Source organism: Paroedura picta, chromosome 1 (assembly GCF_049243985.1).
Source record: "Paroedura picta isolate Pp20150507F chromosome 1, Ppicta_v3.0, whole genome shotgun sequence".
In the NCBI taxonomy this organism is placed as follows: Eukaryota; Metazoa; Chordata; class Lepidosauria; order Squamata; family Gekkonidae; genus Paroedura; species Paroedura picta.
In genome coordinates, this window is record NC_135369.1 from 43,791,773 (window position 1) to 43,810,737 (window position 18,965).

The 18,965-nt window shown below is 46.7% G+C and overlaps 1 protein-coding gene across 1 annotated transcript in view; it reads left to right on the plus strand.

Annotated features, from left to right (window-relative positions):
- Positions 1–2,448: 2,448 nt before the first annotated feature.
- LOC143836538 (two pore calcium channel protein 1-like) overlaps positions 2,449–18,965 on the plus strand; it is a 41,057-nt gene continuing 24,540 nt past the window's right edge. The window contains exons 1-4 of the mRNA XM_077335953.1: positions 2,449–2,666; positions 14,024–14,106; positions 15,928–16,042; positions 17,731–17,859. Coding sequence (XP_077192068.1) covers positions 2,550–2,666; positions 14,024–14,106; positions 15,928–16,042; positions 17,731–17,859 — 444 coding nt within the window. The 5' untranslated portion in view covers positions 2,449–2,549. The remainder of the gene's footprint in view (positions 2,667–14,023; positions 14,107–15,927; positions 16,043–17,730; positions 17,860–18,965) is intronic.

Here is an 18,965-nt window from a genome sequence, read left to right on the forward strand (position 1 = left end):
TTGGCAAACTATCTTATAGTATGTTTACCATCTTGTCTCAGGATCAGTCTTAATGATTCCTCTCCCCCCCCCCAATTCCATCTTTGGTGTCCATTATCTCTAGATTTAAGGATTGTAATCTTGAAGATCCAATGGTGCTGCCTGTTTATATAAAATAGTATTTGGGAGCGCAAGACCTCCACTTTTTTTCATTTTCTAATACCTTTTCCCCTTCCATAAAAATTTGCTAACTGCTATTTGCTCGGATTTAATAACTGTGTCTTCAATATATATATTGGTAACATTTGAACCAAAAAGTTCAGTTTAGGTAATATATACATTTTAACTGTTGATATCCTTCCTAGCCAAGAGATTTTTAGTTTTTCCCATCTTTATCCAGGTTTTCTGATAATTTTCTTTATACTGTATATCACTTTGCTGTATGAAATTCACACTCACGTCTTTGATTGGATTTTTAAACTGTTATGCATCCTGTTGATTTTTCTATTTGGTCTTCTTCCTTTGTAATGTTTACTGACATTATCTTAGTCTTGTTTTTGCTTATTTTGTATCCAGAATATATATTCCAAATCTACAAATTTGATCAATTATGCATTTCATTGAATTATCAGGATCAGTTACTGAAATAACCATGTCATCCGCATAACTTCTCTATCTACAGTATGTCTTTTTTGAACTGCAAACAGTACTCCAGGTAGGGCAGGGGTAGTCAAACTGTGGCCCTCCAGTTGTCCATAGACTACAATTCCCAGGAGCCCCTGCCAGCATTCGCTGGCAGGGGCTCCTGGGAATTGTAGTCCATGGACATCTGGAGGGCCACAGTTTGACTACCCCTGCCCTACCCCTGCATTCGCTGGCAGGGGCTCCTGGGAATTGTAGTCCATGGACATCTGGAGGGCCACAGTTTGACTACCCCTGAGGTAGGGTCTGACAAATGAGGTATACAGCAGGACTATGACTATGATGTCACCTCTCTCTCTCTCTCTCTCTCTCTCCTTGTTGCTTCAAATTTCTGCTTCAGAACTTTCCTCTGGTATCTTGGGTTAACCCTATGTGACAGTATCCTGTGCATATTTACTCCAATGTCCTAAAGAGTTTCCAAGCTGGGGTTTTTTGTACCCTGCTTTTCACTACCCAAAGGAGTCTCAAAGCATCTCACCCTTCCTCTTCCAACAACTGACATCCTGAGAGGTAGGAGAGACAGAGAGATTTGAGAGAACTGCTACTGGCCCAAGATCACCCAGCTGGCTGCATCTAGAAGAGAGAGTTCTTCATGATCACAGGCCACTGCTCTTAACCTACACCAAGCTGGCTCTCTCCACCGCAAAAAACAGACATGTCACAATAGAAATTGATGGTTAGATACGATCAAAATGGACACTGGCCAGAGTATTATTCAACTAAAAGAAGTGGTGCAAGACTGAAAATGCAGTGACAGTTGAGTCATAGGATCGCCAAAAGTCGGGCAAGACTGAATGGCTAACATGATCATCAGCATAAGTCATAGTCCTTGGTGAAGAACATCCATGTTGAGAGGCAGTCTACCTTATAAGACCAGAGGGTGGTGAACAAACAAGAGGGGAGAGCTCTTGCCTTGGACTACCTGCACGGATGCTTTCAGGAACAGGATGCCCCACTTCGATCTCACACAGCAGGACTCTTCTTATGATCTGTAGTTTTAACAGGCACTAAACAATAACACCAAAAACCATTTCCATTCCAAGCAGCTGAAAAGGTCCAGCTCCTCTGTTTAGGAGAGCAAATGAATAAATCGAAGACTGAATGTAGAGCTGGGAGAAATAGGTCAAGTCTACATTTTTCATCAGCAATCCTAAAAGCTTTTCCTTGAAAATAAACTTTCTTGAAAACCAGGCTTGCCATACTTTAAAAAGCAGGGGGGAAACATATTTCCCAACTGACAACTTCAAATGACTGATTACTATGAAAAATCTAATTTTAAATGTCCCTACCACTTAAGCTGAGGCTTGTCAACCGGGGGGGGGGGGCAGGGACTATAAAGTAAATCGGATTGAGGCTCCCAACCCCAAAAGAGAATCCTAAAGAGAACAGGCATTTTTAAAAAGGAGGACACCTCCTCTAAACAGTGGCTTCTGGTACACCGTCGGGGGGGGGGGGGGGACACACGACCATGCATAGAATCGGAGCACCGCTCCTTGGGAAGCGCCCCAGTCCATCTACCTCAGCGGCGGGAGTCCTGACTTCCGAGTCCCATAGAGGATCGCGCTGCAGGACTGCTACAACTCTGCGCGCCTTTGCGTGAATAGGATCGGAACGCACGGTTTAACCCTACGTGGTTGGGGCAGTCTGTCCCATGGAAGTTAATCCTCACTCCGCACGCCTCTCCCGCAGGCTCTCGGACGCTCCAGGGGGGGGGGGCGTGGGCGTGGGGGCGTCGCCCTGCCTGCCTGCCCGCCTGCCTCTCGAGCCCCCCATCCGCCCCGTTCTCCTCGGCCGGCCCGCGCGCCGTTTCCGCTGCCCGGGTCACGTGCGGGCGGGGATTAAAGCTGGGCGGCAGGGCTGGTGCGGGGATGGAGTCTCCACGCCGAAGCCCAGCGGGGACCCAGCCGGAGGAGCTGCCAGCCAGCGCTGCTGAGGCGCTTCCGCCGGCCCCCCCAGCCGTGGCCATGGGCGACCCCCTGCAGGAGGTGACTGGAGGGGGGCGAGGGCCCTGCCCAGGGGAGGGGGCTGCCGCTGCCGCTGCCGCTGCGTCCACGTTGCTCGGCTGTCCCGCTCGGGCTTGGGCGCGCGTCTTGCTCCCTTGGCTCGCCGCTTCTGCTTCGCTCCTTTCTCCCTTCTTTGGACTGCGGGGGGGGGGGGGGGGTTCCGCGGAGGCCCTGCTGCAGGGCTGGCCGGCCAGAGTCGGACGGGATGGGGCGACTTTGGACGGGGGCGGGGAGTCGCTTTCCTGCCAGCCCTGAAAGAGCTGAGCAAAGCGTTTCAGTGCATTCCTTGGCAAGCTCCGGCGCGACCCTCCGGGCAGGCTGGGCAGCTGCAGAAGGAGCCAGTGGGGCGCTGGAAACGTGTGGGCAAGGCTAGGCTTTAGCGCGTCTCCCGCGGGGCCCAGCGTCTCGTACACGTGAAGTGTGTCTTGCAGATGTCTAGGCGGGGAGGGGGCTGCTGGAAGAAGGGGGCCGGGTCAGCGGGGGGGGGAGAGCAGTATTTCAGAGTTCCCCTCACTCCATGATGTGACTCGTTTTCGTAAAATAATTGGGCTTTGGGTCATGGGAGGGAGGCTCAGAGGCAGTCCAGGGCCCTATGGAAGTGCTAAAAATTCCTCCGAACATAGGCATCATTCAGCTTGCCCTCTTCATTCATCCCATGGCCCACCCAGAAGGATAAAAAGAGTGAGCCAGGCCTGTTGCAGGACAGCCCTGGAGCACAACTGGTGGACGTTCTACTCCTGCCCTATGTGATCCTCACTTGTGTTGCGGTCCCTGCTCTCGATCTCTCTTGGGTGGAGGTACCGCACAGTGCATGGTTCCCAAGGAATAGAGGAAACACATTCATGATGGAAAGAGGAAGTGTGTGTATAAAACTGGGTTGACTTCTCAGCCCTGCTTTCCTCTTGTAAAAGAATGTGGCTTAGCTTGGCTCTTTTTCGTTCTGAGATGGGGTAAGGAATCCTGGCTCCCTCAAACCCTGCGAATGGGTGTTTCCTATGATCACTCCAGGGATCAGATGTGTTTGTCCACTTGATACACTGTTCCCTGGACATTGTAGATGCTGTGATGTGGGTCTGTTGCTTACACTGCATATGAGCTTCACTGGGTGGCAGGTGGAGCAATTCCATTTTAAGGTGTTCCCACATGTTAAACCTGGAACTCTTTCTTTATAGAATCATAGAATAATAGTTGGAAGGGACATCCTGGGTCATCTAGTCCAACCCCGTGCCCTATGCAGGACATTCACAACCCTATCACTCATCTACTATAATCTGGCCCCCCTTTAGCCTTCACAGAATCAACCTCTAACTAGCCTCTGTTTAAAATTTTCCAAGGATGGAGAACCCACCTGTTCCACTGAGAAACCACTCTAACTGTCAGGAACTTCTTCCGGATGTTTAGATGGAATTTCTTTTGAATTAACTGAATTAATTTCAACCCATTGGTTCTGGTCTATCCCTCCGGGACAAGAAAGCACAACTCTGCTCCATCCTCTATATGGCATCTTGGAAGGGAACTCATGGGTCATCTAGTCCAACCCCCTGCACTATGCAGGACATTCACAACCCTATCATCTACTGTTACCTGCCTCCCCCTTGAGCCTTCACAGAATCAGCCTCTCTGTCAGATGGCTATCTAGCCTCTGTTTAAAGATTCCCAAAGATGGAGAACCCACCACCTCCTGAGGAACCTGTTCCACTGAGAAACCACTCTGTCAGGAACTTCTTCTAGATGTTTAGAAGGAATTTCTTTTGAATTAATTTCATCCCATTGGTTCTGGTCCGTCCCTCTGGGGCAAGAGAGAACAACTCTGCTCCATCCTCTATATGACACCCTTTTAAATACTTGAAGATGGTTATCAAATCCCCTCTCAGTCATCTTCTCTCCAGGCTAAACAGACCTATAATGTACTGCCTCTTGGGTGGAGAGGAGTAAGTGTATAATAGTTTATGTTTACAGCCTTGATTCGACTGAGTGTGCTGCTCAGGTCACGTCAGTGGGGTCGCTGGAGCACTATGGATACTGTGAATGGACACAGCATTGCTGACCTTTTTGAACCTGGACTCATTCTGCACATGGAGAATAAGGCACTTTCAATGTGCTTTTGCTGCTTGATTTTCCTGTGTAGAACAGGAAAATCTACTTCTATGGTTCATTGAAGGTGCATTAACCCTTGGGTGCAGAATGGGCCCAGCTCTGCTGTTCTGTTTCCAGTGTGGATTTTCCATGACAAACCAAGAATGTGGACAGATCTGTTAGAAAGTGCAAGCAGACCACCTGTGGCAAAACTCATTCCACGGTTTTCTCCATTAAAACTCTTGGCAAGCACAGAAAGGAAGTCTCTGTACCCAAGAAGACTACAATCTGTGTTTTGACAGGAAGGAAGAGAATTGCCGACAGTGGCATTTGCTTTTACTCTAGTCTTCATTTCACTTGGCAACAAGGATTGAAGGTGCTAAGCTGTAGACTTTGCAGCAACTGTGAGTTTAGAAACAGAGAAGCTGCAGCACCGACTGAGCATTCTGGGTTGTCATATCCAGTGTCACTGGCAGGCACAGTAAGGAAACCATTGTGTCAGGAATGAAATCAGGGAGCATAGTTAGCAAAGAAGTCTGTGACACCCAAGGCACTCTTGCATTGTGATGGCTGGGGTTTGAGCCACACAGTGTCCAAGAAATGAGCAGGCTATTTAGCTTGTCTGTAGTGTGCGTGGCTGCATAATGGGCAACCTTTGTGTCCTGGACAGGCATAAAGCATGACTTGTCTGTCTCTGCCCACTAGCACTTGGAGCATGTCGGGACACATGAAGTGGCGCTTTGTTGCGATGTTGTCGTCTCATCCTGTGGCTGTTCCAAGAAGTGGCATTTTGGGTACTTGTTCATAACAATGTTGTGTGCCTTCAAGTAACATCCAAATTTGTTGGGTAGCCAAGGGCGCAGCAGCAGCAGCAGGAGCAGCAAAGCTCTTCTGTGGAAGTCCTACTGTTTCCATCTGCTTCTCTTAGTGGCAAGCTGCTGTGGATGTAGAGGAGGAGATGCTCTCAGCCGGGCTCTCTAGGATTATGCACAGCAGGGGAGGAGGAGGGACTGGCTGTCTAGCAAGCTGTTTCCTTCAGTTTCTCTCAAGGATCTAGTCACAAAATCCTTGCAAAAATATTGATAGCAACCGGTGCTGTTCTAAGCATAGAAGTAAAATTCTGTCTAAAAGGACTTCTGCCTAGTTTGTCCACCGATTATCCTTTCTAACTGGCTTGCTTGTTAAGCAATAAATCGAAGTTTGAGTCCAGTGGCACCTGGATACCTGGATCAACACAGCTTTATTCAAGACATCAGTTTTCATGATATCTGAAGAAGTGTGCTTGCACACGAAAACGTATCATATCACAGAAAATGTGTAGCGTGCTTCTAGAATCATAGAATCATAGAGTTGAAAGGGATCTCATGGGTCATCTAGTCCAACCCCCTGCACTATGCAGGGCATTTACAACCCTATCACTCATCTACTGTAACCTGCCACCCTCTTGAGCCTTCACAGAATCAGCCTCTGTTTAAAAATTTCCAAAGATGGAGAACCCACCACCTTCCGAGGAAGCCTGTTCCACTGAGAAACTGCTCTAACTTTCAGGAACTTCTTCCGGATGTTTAGACGGAATTTCTTTTGAATTGATTTCATCCCATTAGTTCTGGTCCATCCCTCCACGGTAAGAGAGAACTTTACATTTGTCCCTATTGAACTTCATTTTATTCAGTTTAGCCCACTTCTCAAGTCTATCAAGATCATTCTGTATTTTGTTTCTGTCTTCAGTTGTGTTTGCTACCCCTCCCAGTTTAGTATCGTCTGCAAATTTAATAAGTATCCCCTCTAAACCCTCATCCAAATCATTTATAAATATGTTGAACAACACAGGCTCCAGGACAGATCCCTGGGGAACTCCACTTGTCACTCTTCTCCAAGAGGATGCTGAATGACATGCTGGCCCTCTGAGTGTCCCACAAGGGCCAATCAGATGCTGGCACCTTGCAGAGGCCATACCCACCTCCTTGCTGCTGCTGGGGACTGGGAAGTCTGCCTGCCTCCTCCCTGGAAGCGACACTATTGACACCTTCCCCGTTGGCGCTAATGAGAGCTGAGAAGCCCATCTACCTTCTCCGCGCAGGCCACACCACTGCCACCTGCCCTCTTGCTGTGGATGGGGGCTGCAATCCCCACAAAGCTTTCCTGACCATCAGAGGCAGTGAGGGGGCTGGAGAAGTCAACAGGGCCTCCACAAATGAGATGGCCACTTACCTCTTGGCCACCACAGAGGGTAGAGGAGGCTGAGTGGGCATGCTCCAAGCTGGCCCTGCTGCTCATGCCTTCCTCCTGACCACCAAAGGAGGGAACAGAGACTGAACAGGCCACTGGGGGGAGGGATTAGAGACCAGGTGGATGGTTCATGCCAGCCTCACCATTCTTGCAGCTTTTTTAGCCACCGGAAGGGAAGCAGGAGGATCAGTCCCGCTCTGCCCTGTCTGCTGCTCTCACTGGTATACTAGACACCAGGAGAGCTTGGGGGGGCACCAAGGCCCCCAGCCTGTTTTTAAAACGAGCTTCCCTACTAGTCTTGAATAAAACTTTGTTGATCTCAAAGATGCTGCTGGACTCTAACTTTGTTCTGCTGCTTCAGACTAGCACAGATATCTGCCTGAAACTGCTTGTTAAACAGAACAAGCTAAAAATCAAAAGTAGCAATAAAAGAGAATCAGGAAGTGGCTAAAAATTTCATCTTATATCCCATTGAAAGCTTTTTGGGGGGCGGGGGGGGGGGGGGCAGGACAGACTTAAAGACTTAACATGACTCCTAAAGAGCAGGTCCTATTTAGCTGTGTTTGGAGAGGATGTTTTTGGCAATTAGCCTTTTAATCTCTGGGTGTGGAATATACAGAATGGCTCAAGCACCTTAACCAACAGGTATAGAGGAGTATGTAGTCCTTCACACAGATGGGTTAGGACCCATCAGTGGAACCAGCACTTAAAACTGTGCCCACAAATAAATCTTCAATTTTGATGTGCCTTTTTAAGATTTCACAAAAATGCCTTTTCTTTGTTTTCCCTTCCTTTGCTATTGCTCTTCTAAAAGTTCTCTCTCACAGTTATATCCTTTATTCATTGACTTTGTAACGGCTTTGTAACAGCTTTGGCATCTAAAGCAGGGTGTGTTTGTTGAACTGACAGATGGCTTCTTCTCTGCCCCGCCCCCTTTTTATGTGGCTCTTTAATCTTGGGGAGGATCTGGATGCAACTTTTTTGTAGTGGTTACTGCTCCAAACCCATCCAGGAACACTGGGGGACAGCAGAGGAAATCATGCAATGGAAATTCTTTACTTGGGCAGCCAAAAAACCATTGGCGTAGTCACAGTTCTGGCTCTAGAATCTCAAAGCAAAGAGTGTGCCTTGTTCTTTGTTGCTGAAAGTGATTCTTGAAAAAGATGTGATTCCCGCCGCCCTCTTCTCAGCTACACCATTATGAAATGATGGATTGTTCCCTCAATGGTGATTTAGTATTCACATGCCTGTGTTTACCGCTGTGACTTTTGTGTGCAAAGCTGAGGGGCAATTGTGATCTTTTTCGAATGAGAAAAGGCTGAAATGGGAAGAAAGCTGATTCCAGAATAGAAATTTGTTTGTTTGTTTGTTTGTTTGTTTATTGGACTTGTATACTGCCATTCCTAGCAAGCTGGCTCACTGCAGTTCACAAAAAAGAGACAATGTACAGCAAGTCACATCTAAAACATAACTTAAAACAATCCCCAATAACCTTAAAAAAATCCTCAACATCATAAAAGGCGGTATACTCTATATACTAATAAAACCTCTGCTCACATATTGGACCATCGGGCCGGTGATAATGGTAATACTGACAGGCAATACAAACAGATGACACAGGATCCCTAATGCTGCCTAATACCGTGCATAGGGACCGAAAGGGGGGGGGACCAGATTGTACACCCCCGTGTTACCACCCTACCTTAACCAAACGCCTGGTATAAGAGCTCTCTTTTACAGGACCTGCAGCACTCAAGGGGTGCCGACAGGGCCCGCAGCTCACTCAGGAGCTCATTCCACCAGGTAGGGGCCAGGACTGAAAAGGCCCTGATCCCAGGGGCCCAGGATTTCCAGCAAATTCATACCTATGGGGGCATAAGGAGGTAGGCGATCCCGTAGATAAGCAGGGCCCAAGCCACGTAAAGACTTAAAGGTCAAAACTAATATCTTGAACTTGATCTGGTAGCAAACTGGCAGCCAATGGAGATGTTTCAGCAAAGACTGAACATGGGCCCTCCAGGGTGACCTGGGTTTAGTCTGCACTGAGCTTTTATTCCAATCCCAGGTAGATTCAATCCCTGCCATCTCCACTGAATGCGATTTCCATTTTGATTTTGTCCGATTTAAATTTTCCCTCTGCAACAAGCATTATTGATCCAGAGTGACTCAACCTTTATCCTGCAATATCCTAGAGTGGATATAAACCTCAATATTTGAAGAATCAAATTGAGAAAGCTTGAGGAGCTCTGGCTGTTTTGAATTTTTTTCCTGAACTCCATGGTAGAGAAGCCCTGATTGGCCAGGGCGTCAGTTCCTGGTTTCCAGGCTTCAAAGGGGAAGCTCTAACTTGCCTTAAGGGGGGAGCCCTAACTTTTCTCAGCAGAAGCTCCAGAAGCCTAAACTTCTCTCAGTAGAGATTTGCCTCTTGTGTTTTTCTCCCTCCTCTGCTGTCTCCAATTCCCCCCCCCCTCGATCAAGAAAAGAAAGAAAGAGGCTCCTGCTGTACATGGCTCCCTCCCCTTCTAAGCTTCCCTAACCACTTTTCTGTTTCAATGGGGAGCGGGAGGGAAGTGGAAGACCCGAGTTTAAATCAATCTGGATTCAGCAGGATCCACAACGGAATCAACAAAGTAAGTGTAGACTCTGCCCTGGTCAGGACCTGCACAGCCGTATTCTGCACTAGTTGTAATTTCCAGGTCAGAGACAAGGGTAGGCCCGCGTAGAGCCAGTTACAGAAGTCTAATCTGGAAGTGACCATTGCATGGATCACGGTGGCCAAGTGTTCTGGGGACAGGTAGGACACTGGTAGCCAGGCCTGGCTTAGATGGAGAAACGCCGTCCAAACTACCTTAGTGACTTGAGTCTCCATAGAAAGGGCGGCATCAAAAGTCACTCCCAAATTCCTGGCTTGTGGTACAGATATCAGTTGCATCCCATTCAGGCAGGGAAGACATGCTTCCTGCTCCTGTTCCCTTTGACCCAGCCACACAACCTCTGTTTTGGTGCGGTTGAGTTTCTGGTGACTCTTCCTGATCCATCCGGCTACCGCTTCCAAAGAAATGGTGAATGTCTCCGGGGGGGGGGGGAATATCCAGCCGGTCATCCATCAGGAGATAGAGCTGGGATAGCTGCTTTTGCTGTCCCTGTCATAGTAGGTTACAAGCTTGATTACTACAATGCATTTCTTTGGGGCTGCATTTGAAGACTGGACATATGAGCTGGTACAAAATTTGATAGCTGGATGGTTAGGCTGTCTGAGGGACAGAAGTTATAGAATGACTCTACTGACATGTAAGCCCCATGCCATTTGGCCTCTTCAAGGTGTCAAGGCCATCAGCAGTCTTCCTGCGTCTCAACTGAGCAATGCACTGCTCTCCCGAGTTCACCCAGCTCTCAGGAGGAGTTTCTAGCACTAGATCTTCAGTGCCTTGCCACCTGCTGGTCCATGTCAGCTGCTCAAGAGGGCCGGCACTCCTAACTTCCCTTCCATTTGTCTAAATGACAAGGAGAGTCTTTAAATTTTGTGCCCACATCTCTGGCTGCCTAATGATGGTTTTATTGTATTTTTACTGATTTTGAGATTTTAGTGTTTATTAATTGTTGTTACCTGCCCTGAGCGTAGAAAGGGTGGGCTAAAAAAATAAAGGTGATGATGATTCCTGCACTACCACCATCTTCCTTGTCATGGCCAGCCTGTTTGACCCATGCAGAGAACTGAGGGGCTTTAGAGCTTTTTAAAAACTGGCAGTTAACAAATTATTGTAGACTGAGAATGCAACCATTTATCTACTAGGTCACTCAATCCCCAGGGTTTTTTTGATTTTAAAAGGTAAGGCATTGGATCCTCTCATTGCAGAGATAAGGGGAAATGAGTTGGGAAAGGGGCTGGGGGCAGATGATCTGGTTGCCTTCTGATCATACAGGGTCTGAGCACCTTGTTTTAAATCCAACCATTAGCACAAAATGTCTTTCTGGGCTCCAGTTATCATGTTCAGGGTCTCATAAATCCACCCAGACAGAAATAAAGTGAAAAAGAACATGGTGTGTGTGTGTGTTGTATCGTTCTGGCAGTTCTCTATAGCAATGGGGCAGTGTTGATTTTTATTAAAAATACATCTGTGTTGTGGCATTACCGCACAGCAACGTGGAAGTGCTTTTAAAAAAAAAAGAATTTCGGGGCTGAGGGGGGAATTTTTCAGTCCACAAGAGAACTGCTGTGTTGTGATTTGTGTGGAGAAGTTCATGTTGCTTTTCCTTGTAGGCTAGTCAGGAGGCAAAAAGCCGCAATGGGGCAGAGGAAAAATGTGAGAAGGGTCTCCCTGTGAGGGCTGCAACTGTGAGATTTACCATCCCATGTTTGTAAGCAGGAAGCCACTTGCAGTTTACCCTTCCATGCAGAAATGGGCTAGGTTTTCCAGGCCAAATTTTCATTTCTGTCACCACAGTGAAACGGGTTCTTATCTATAGCTGCCTCCCTTGTGTTCTGGGTTAACTGTAGCTCAGCAGATAGATGCTGCAGAAAAGGCCTTCTAGGCCTATGGTGGCTTAGTTGTATGTGCTCCATATAGATCTGATAAAAGGGCTGGAGGTATTTGCTTGCCCAGAGGCGTGTGGTAGAATTATGGTCCAAGTTAGCCTGCTGGTGGTCCCAAATAAAGCCCCATATCAGAAGTGCAAACGTTGGCTTAGTGGGAACAGTTCCGTCCCTGCAGCTGTGATACCTTGCACAAAGACTTGGCACAGTACATTTGGAAAGTTGGGCATTACCCATGTGAAATCTGCTGCTCATACTGTGCTTTGTTAACACTGCCCCCTCCACTCCTCCTATGAAGTCAACAATATAAACAATTGCCTCGAGATCATGTTGTGACTATAAAACATAAAAGTAGGGTTGTGCTAGATTGGTTCCCATTGTTCTTTGTTTCTGTGAGTTCATGAGAGATGATCGCTTCATCATAATATCTCAAGTGCCAGGAAAAAGGCTCTCCTGCAAAACCTCATAAGTAAAAAGTTAACCATTACATGAATAACTAAACAGTGCCCTTAGAATAATCCTCTGACTCGCATACTGCATGGAGCCTGCTGGCATGCACATTGAGAAGCCCTCCTGGCTTGGGAAGTGCATCTTATTTCTGGGCAATTTTCTAAAGTACTTTGGTGATGGATCGCAATATATCTACTAAATCAGTGGGTCAAGGAATAGAGAGGCACTGCATTCTTACAGCTCTTTATTGGTGATCAGCTCATAGTAGAAGGGAGTACCAAAATGACACAAGAAAACCCACAAACAACCCCCCCCTAATATAGACACACATGGGTCTGCCCACAGCTGCAGGTGATTGGATATGCAGCAGTTTGAACTGATTGGATCCACAGAGGATCCTGCCACAAGTCAAGCAGTCAGGCAGCGGCTACTAGATATGAATCTACTGGCTCCTGTGGGGAAGCCAGCCAGCCACAAGCCAATCAGTGGCTCCGAATTTCAATCCTGCCTTGGTACTCAAACTCGGTCCTTGGCATGAATGCATGCCCAACAATATATGCCCAACAATATATTTCTCCTTATGCACTGAGAGCCAGTACAGTGCAGTGGTTAAGAGTGTTGGAAGACCCAGAATGAATTCTACACTTGTGCTATGGAAACTCACTGGGTGACCCTAGCTAATTGGGTCATGATTGAAGGTAAAATGGAGAATAGGAGAATGATATAAACTATGTTGAGTCCCCATTGGAGAGATAGATGAGGTACAAATGAATTAAATAAATGCCTTTTTGAAGAAAAGAAGTTCTTACCACCAGGGATGACTTATCCATTAAGCACATTGCCTAGGACCTATGGTACTTATAAGGGCCCACAAAAATGCTTTAATTTCTTATAAAATCAGAAGGAAAAACTGAGCTTTTAAAGTTGAAGAAAAATTTTAAATGTTTAATTTTTCTTACATCAGAAAAAATGAAATTTTAGAGCCCGTGGAAATCTATTTAATTTTGCCAAAAATAGGGGGGGGGGAGTTGAAGTATTTAAAGTTATATCAAACTTTTAAATATTGATATTATTATGGTGGGAGGTAGGGATGCCAAGGAGGACCTGAGGATCATTTGGAATTACAGCTCATCTCTAGACTTCAGAGATCATTTCCCCTAGATTAAAATGGATGTTTTGGAGAGAGGACTTCATGGCCTTGTACCCCACTGAGATCCCTGTCCTCCCAGGGCTCCGCCCACAAATCTCTAGGAGTTTCCTAACCTGAATCTACTAACCTTACCTCCCCATCCCCCACCAGTGGCCAGGGGGGACCTGTCAACCCTAGGACCCACAAAAGTCATAATTGGAATTGTCATGCCAGTCAAGCAGGCTGATCCCATATATGTTGATTTAGAAGTAGGTCATGCTGAGTTTCATGCTTGAATAGACAGAGTGATGTAGTATCTGAACTGCTGGTCTGGGGGACCCAGGCTCAAATCCTCAGTCAGCCATAAAGCTCACTATGTGATCTTGAGCTAGTCTCTCCTCAACCTAAGCCTACCTCTCAAAGTCCTTTGTGAAGATGAAATAAGGGAAAGGGCTTTCTTGTATTTCCTCGTGCTCCTTAGAGCAGAAAGGAGATAAAAATACAATAAGTAACAGGACTCTCTAAACAGCACACACAGGATTGCTGTGATGTGTTTAGAAATTTTTCACAGTGAACAGTGACATCCATTATGAATTTGGGAACAGTTGTCCAGAAGGGCCAGAGTTGGATTCTGGTTTGGGGGGGGGGACATCATCTGGGCAGGAATTGGGGTCACTGTGATGGGCAGTTATGAATTTCTTGCATTCTGCAGGTTGGGCTCGATGACCCTGGAGGTCCCTTCCAACTCTGTGATTCTATGATCCCATTCAAGTTGACCCCTTCAATAACCCAGGAATGTCTCTAATGGAAGAGAGACCATAGAAAATAGAAATATACCCAGTAGGGGGGTTGCTGAGGTAAGTGAAGGGTAATTTACCCTATAACTTTACTGAAAATGATCTTGTTCTTCTTTATCAACAGAACCTTCTCCTGGCGGCAGCTTATGTCTATGATGCTCAGTATAACAGAAATATACCCTTTGAGACCTCATCACAAGCCGTCAGGTAAATGCATGTTTGAGTTTTGTTGGCTACACTGATGTGTGGTGAAAAATGTGCAAGAACTATGACCCAAAGACTGCCTTTTTCCCACACTGCCCCATTCATGCCTCATGCAAGGTGCCACACTTCCAACGGGATTTGATTCTGACACAAGAAGTATGGAACTGCAATAAGCTTTCGGTGCTGTGTCTGAAGAAGCAGCACGTTCATACCCAGTTGTGACTAATCTAGGATTGTGCACTTTTTAAAGTGGCTGATAAATCAGTTGTGGTTCGAGGGTTTAGTTCTGCTTTCAGTAGGAAGCTGTATGATAGCATGTAGGTATCCTGTTGGAAGAGGGATGGAAGAGTATATTTCTGGATGCATCTCTACATCATTGGATATTGTGCTTCTGTTAATCTGCAGCAATTAATCACCACCTTGGTTGTCATCACAGGGAAAACCCAGTTACCATTTCTGTTGCTGCTGTGCAGTATCCAAAAATACGTTGATTCAGCCCTGTTGGGGTACTAGGTATTGGATGATGGCAGAGGAGAAGGCCAAACAAAAGCCAAAATTTCTTGTTTCCCACCCCACAGAGTTGAATCCAAGCAAATGATAAGCTTGCAAACTTAGCTTATTATTTGTCCTTGAATCTGTTAAACATCTTCATTATACTTTTTGCTAATTGATTGCTTACCTTCTGCCTACATGTATGGACTGGTAAATTCCCATTTTATTCAGTCTGAGGAAATGTGCCTGCACTTTGAATAAAACTTTGTTGGTCTTAAAGGTGCCCCTGGACTCAAACTTTGTTCCTCTGCTTCAGACCAGCACAACTTCCCACCTGAATATATCATTATGACATTATGTTCATGCATTTAAAAAAATGTATTAATAATTTCAATACAGATTTTTTTAAAGAAAAAAGATAAAACAGAGATAGAAAGAATAAAAGCACAAAGAATTGACATACCAGACTAATTACAGTAAATTTTGAATTTCTAGCCTTCCATGCTGCTTATTAATTCAGATTTATCTTTTATACTAAATAGCTTTGTGATTCTTACAGCAACTATCATTCTTAATCTCTAAAACCATAAATTATCAAATCATTGTTATCTCTATGTTGCAAGAAGTCCATAAGAGGTTTTCAATTAGGAAGGTATTGTTTTTTCTCTGATCAACGAGGTAAGTTTAGCAAGTTCTGCAAGTTCTCTCGTTTTCATCAGCCATTCTTCTAAAGTAGGAATATTTGCAGCTTTCCAGTTCTGAGCATACAATATTCTCACTGCTGTTCTCATATATAAGAACAAAGTTCCGTGTTTTTTTCTATCAAACAAACCTAGCAAAAATATTTCTGGTTTCGTTTGAAGGTTAGTCTTTTAGATCTTTTTTTTTTTTTTTTTGGGGGGGGGGTTGGCCTCCCTAACGCTATTGTTCATATATTGGGGAAAACTGGCTTGCTAATGGTCTTTTCAGGAACCTGAAATTCCTGGTTCTATAGCAGAGTGGGGAGGAAGCCTTCAGGGGTCCTCTAATGCAGGGGTAGTCAACCTGTGGTCCTCCAGATGTTCATGGACTACAATTTCCACGAGCCCCTGCCAGCAAATGCTGGCAGGGGCTCATGGGAATTGTAGTCCATGAACATCTGGAGGACCACAGGTTGACTACCCCTGCTCTAAGGGAGGTGCCTTGAGACCGCACACTTCTACAGCTTCCAGATTCTTAGAATGGTCATTTAGAGTGGGTCAGGTGTCATCTCCACCAACCTTATGACATGTGCTTGAACTAAGTTGCTGTCCTATTGATATTTTGAACCACCTCTATGGCATCTCTTCCCAGGCTTTACTATTTCTATAACCACTGGGCTATGCAAGCGGCCACCTACTTCTTTATTTTTGTTGACCTCTCTCTTGCCCTGTTTGAAGAACCGGCAGCATACCCACTTCCTTTCTTGGTAAGTGCGTGGACATGACCCAGTCAGTAATAACTGCATCCTGATGTTGGAGCTACATTGTGTGCATGTAACCTAAAACTTTGAGTTCAAAATGCAGTATATTGAACAGAAACACTTTTTAGTTTTCTTTGGCACCATTGCAGTGTCTTGCAACCTGAACCCATATTCATATTTTCCTGGAAGCAAAGCCCTCTAAAATAACCACATGTAAAGTTAGTTGCTTGCAGTTACTGGAATTTGACATAATGTCACACCTTACGCTGTCCCAGTTTCAGATTTCCAACTGCTTTTTTTCTTGGGTGAGGGACAACAAAGGAAATTTCTGGTGCAGCCTCTCTCAGCCTTTATAGAATTGAGAAACCCCTGAAACATTATTTAGGCTTCAAAAAACTCTAGACATGATGTCAGCAGGATAACCTCCCTGCCATGCCCCTGGAAGTCACATGTTGCTAGAAGTGACATCACCAAGACACTCCCACTGGGTGTGACTTCATGCTCTGTCACCACCCCCCAATGCTGGATATGGCTCAGTTGCCTACTCTGCTGGGCCGGGAAAAGGGCTGGGGCAGGCCTCTGCTGCCTTCCACCCTCAATGAAGGGCTTCTCTCTCTGGGGTGCCCTTCCTGGCCTTGGCACTTGCCTGCCTGTCTGCCAAGCTCCAGGCACACTGGCGAGAAAGGCAACTGTTGCACGCAACCCAGCTGGCTGCTGTGGTCTCTGAGCTTACCTAGGCTGTCTCACACAGGGCAGCCATGAACAGTGCTGCACTTCTCTCGGCTTGCCCAGGGGTGGCCAGCTCCAGCTCAGAGGGAAAAGCAGAAATCAGGCTGTGGGGGCAGGAATTCGGACCCCCTTTCTTGCAGGGAGCTTCCTCTGCTTTCAGGACAAAAGCTGCAGCGATGCCCCCATCCCCCCCGGGTGCTGCCCCCCCCCACTTCTCTTTCCTCCCCTGCAACGAATGAAAAAAAGGAGGGCCAGGCTCCATGAACAAAAGTCAGCCAGGCTTGTCACAAATAACTACCTGCCTAGCATGGCTCTTAATTTTTTTAAAATGCAGGCTCACGACGGAACATGCCAGGAAAGGGCAGCTGCAGTGCTCCCCCTTTCACTCACCCCAAGAGGGGCTGGAAGGGGGCAGGATTGTGCCCAAGTAGGCACAGCTCTCCATCCTCACCCAAAAGTGGACGGATGCAGTGTGGGAGGGGCCCGTCACCACCCACACACATGCTAAAAACAGTCCAGTGGCCTCCACTGCTGGTCTGGGAACAGGACGTGGGTTGGTATCCACTACTTCATTGCCCCCTGCTACCCCCTCAACACAGCTAGGTTACGATGAGAGTACTTCCCTCTCTGGCCCCTCTCCTTTCCACCCCCTCCGGACCCATCATTAGCCGTTGAGGGGGGCATGTTGACATATGGTCATTTCACTTGATACATTTTCTTTAAAATGTATTTATAAACATTAACTCCCACCCAATCGGGAAGCTCTGACTGCAGGCTTGCTGTGGCAATTGGCGTGTTTGTCGGTACTGCCTGTTTCTCCTTATCAGACATAAGGAGTTTATCCACCCGAAAGGAGTTTATCTGGCTGCAGTTGGGGAATGTTTTGATATCCTGCAAGCAGGACAGCCCGGATGTCAGCTCCCACTCCTTAATCTGACGCTCCTTTGTTTTTTCCGCTTCCACAGGCTACCTCATTGGTCGAAGTCATGTGCCTTTTGGCGTTTTTCGGACGACTCTTCCACTTCGCAAAAGTTACCCCTCGCAATGTGTTTTGGAAGGATGCAAAGAACATCTGCATCATGATCGCCATCCTGGTCAGTTGCAACTCAAAGCTTTCCTCTCAAGCTTCCATTGCATGAATGGCGATAGAGCAGCCAAACACTCTGGTTGCACACACACACACACACACCCCGGTGCTCCAACCTCTTGCTCGCCAGGTCACTGGGTGCGGGTCCTGCTTGGCGGCCCAGTGCAAACCGTGTGTGTATTCAAACCATGTGTGTGAAACTAACGAATCATTTAAAAATTACAGTGAAATACCAATTTCCTTGGTGCTTCATAGAAGGGGAGGCAGGTTGTAGTCTAGGGTAGGGTACCGTTCCATTTGCACATGTGGTCTCTGCCTTAATGACCAGGTCACCTTGGCGTAGGAAGGCCATGGGCCTTATGTATTGTATTGTGTGTATTGTATTCACTCCATATCAGTTCCACAGTCACTCCAGGGGATTTGGCTGTTCCCATACACATGGATTACTCCCCTTTGGTTTCCCTACTGCAGTGCTCTTTTCGGGAACAGCCACATGATAAGAGTTTCAGTTCATCCTGCTTCTGGGTTTTCTCCCTGTTTATTATATTCTTTCTGAAATCCGGATGGTACAATGTTTTTGGAAAGATTGTCAAACTGACTGAAGAAATTCCTCTGGTGTGTGTATGTGTGTGTGTGTGGGGGGGGGGAGGCAGGGTGTGTGCCTGAGGCAGTGGGGAGGGATGGTCTCCATCTCTTGGTGTTTTCAGTGGTGATGAAAGCTATGTAAAGAGTCTGGAAGCAACCTTGGAGCATCTAGTGGGGGCACGTATTAATTAGCCCCTGTGGGAAGCCTGACCTGGTTACCCAATCTCACCACATCTCAGAAGCCAAGCTGGGTCACCCAGGATAGTACTTGGGTGGAGATTGCCAGGGAATGCCTGTGCTGTGAGGCAGAGGCAGGCAGTGCCTTGAAAACCTCACGGGTTAACCATCAGTCAGCAAGAGGCGCCCAGGAAACAGTCTTGCCTATCTCACACATACTCTGGATCGAAAAGTGCTTGATTTGCTGTTAGACTTTTCCGTAAACAGCAGCAGCTCTCCCCCTTCCCTTTTTTTACCCATTAGCCACTGTGATCTTTTTATATCTCCAATTGTAGAGCTGTTTGCGTGGCA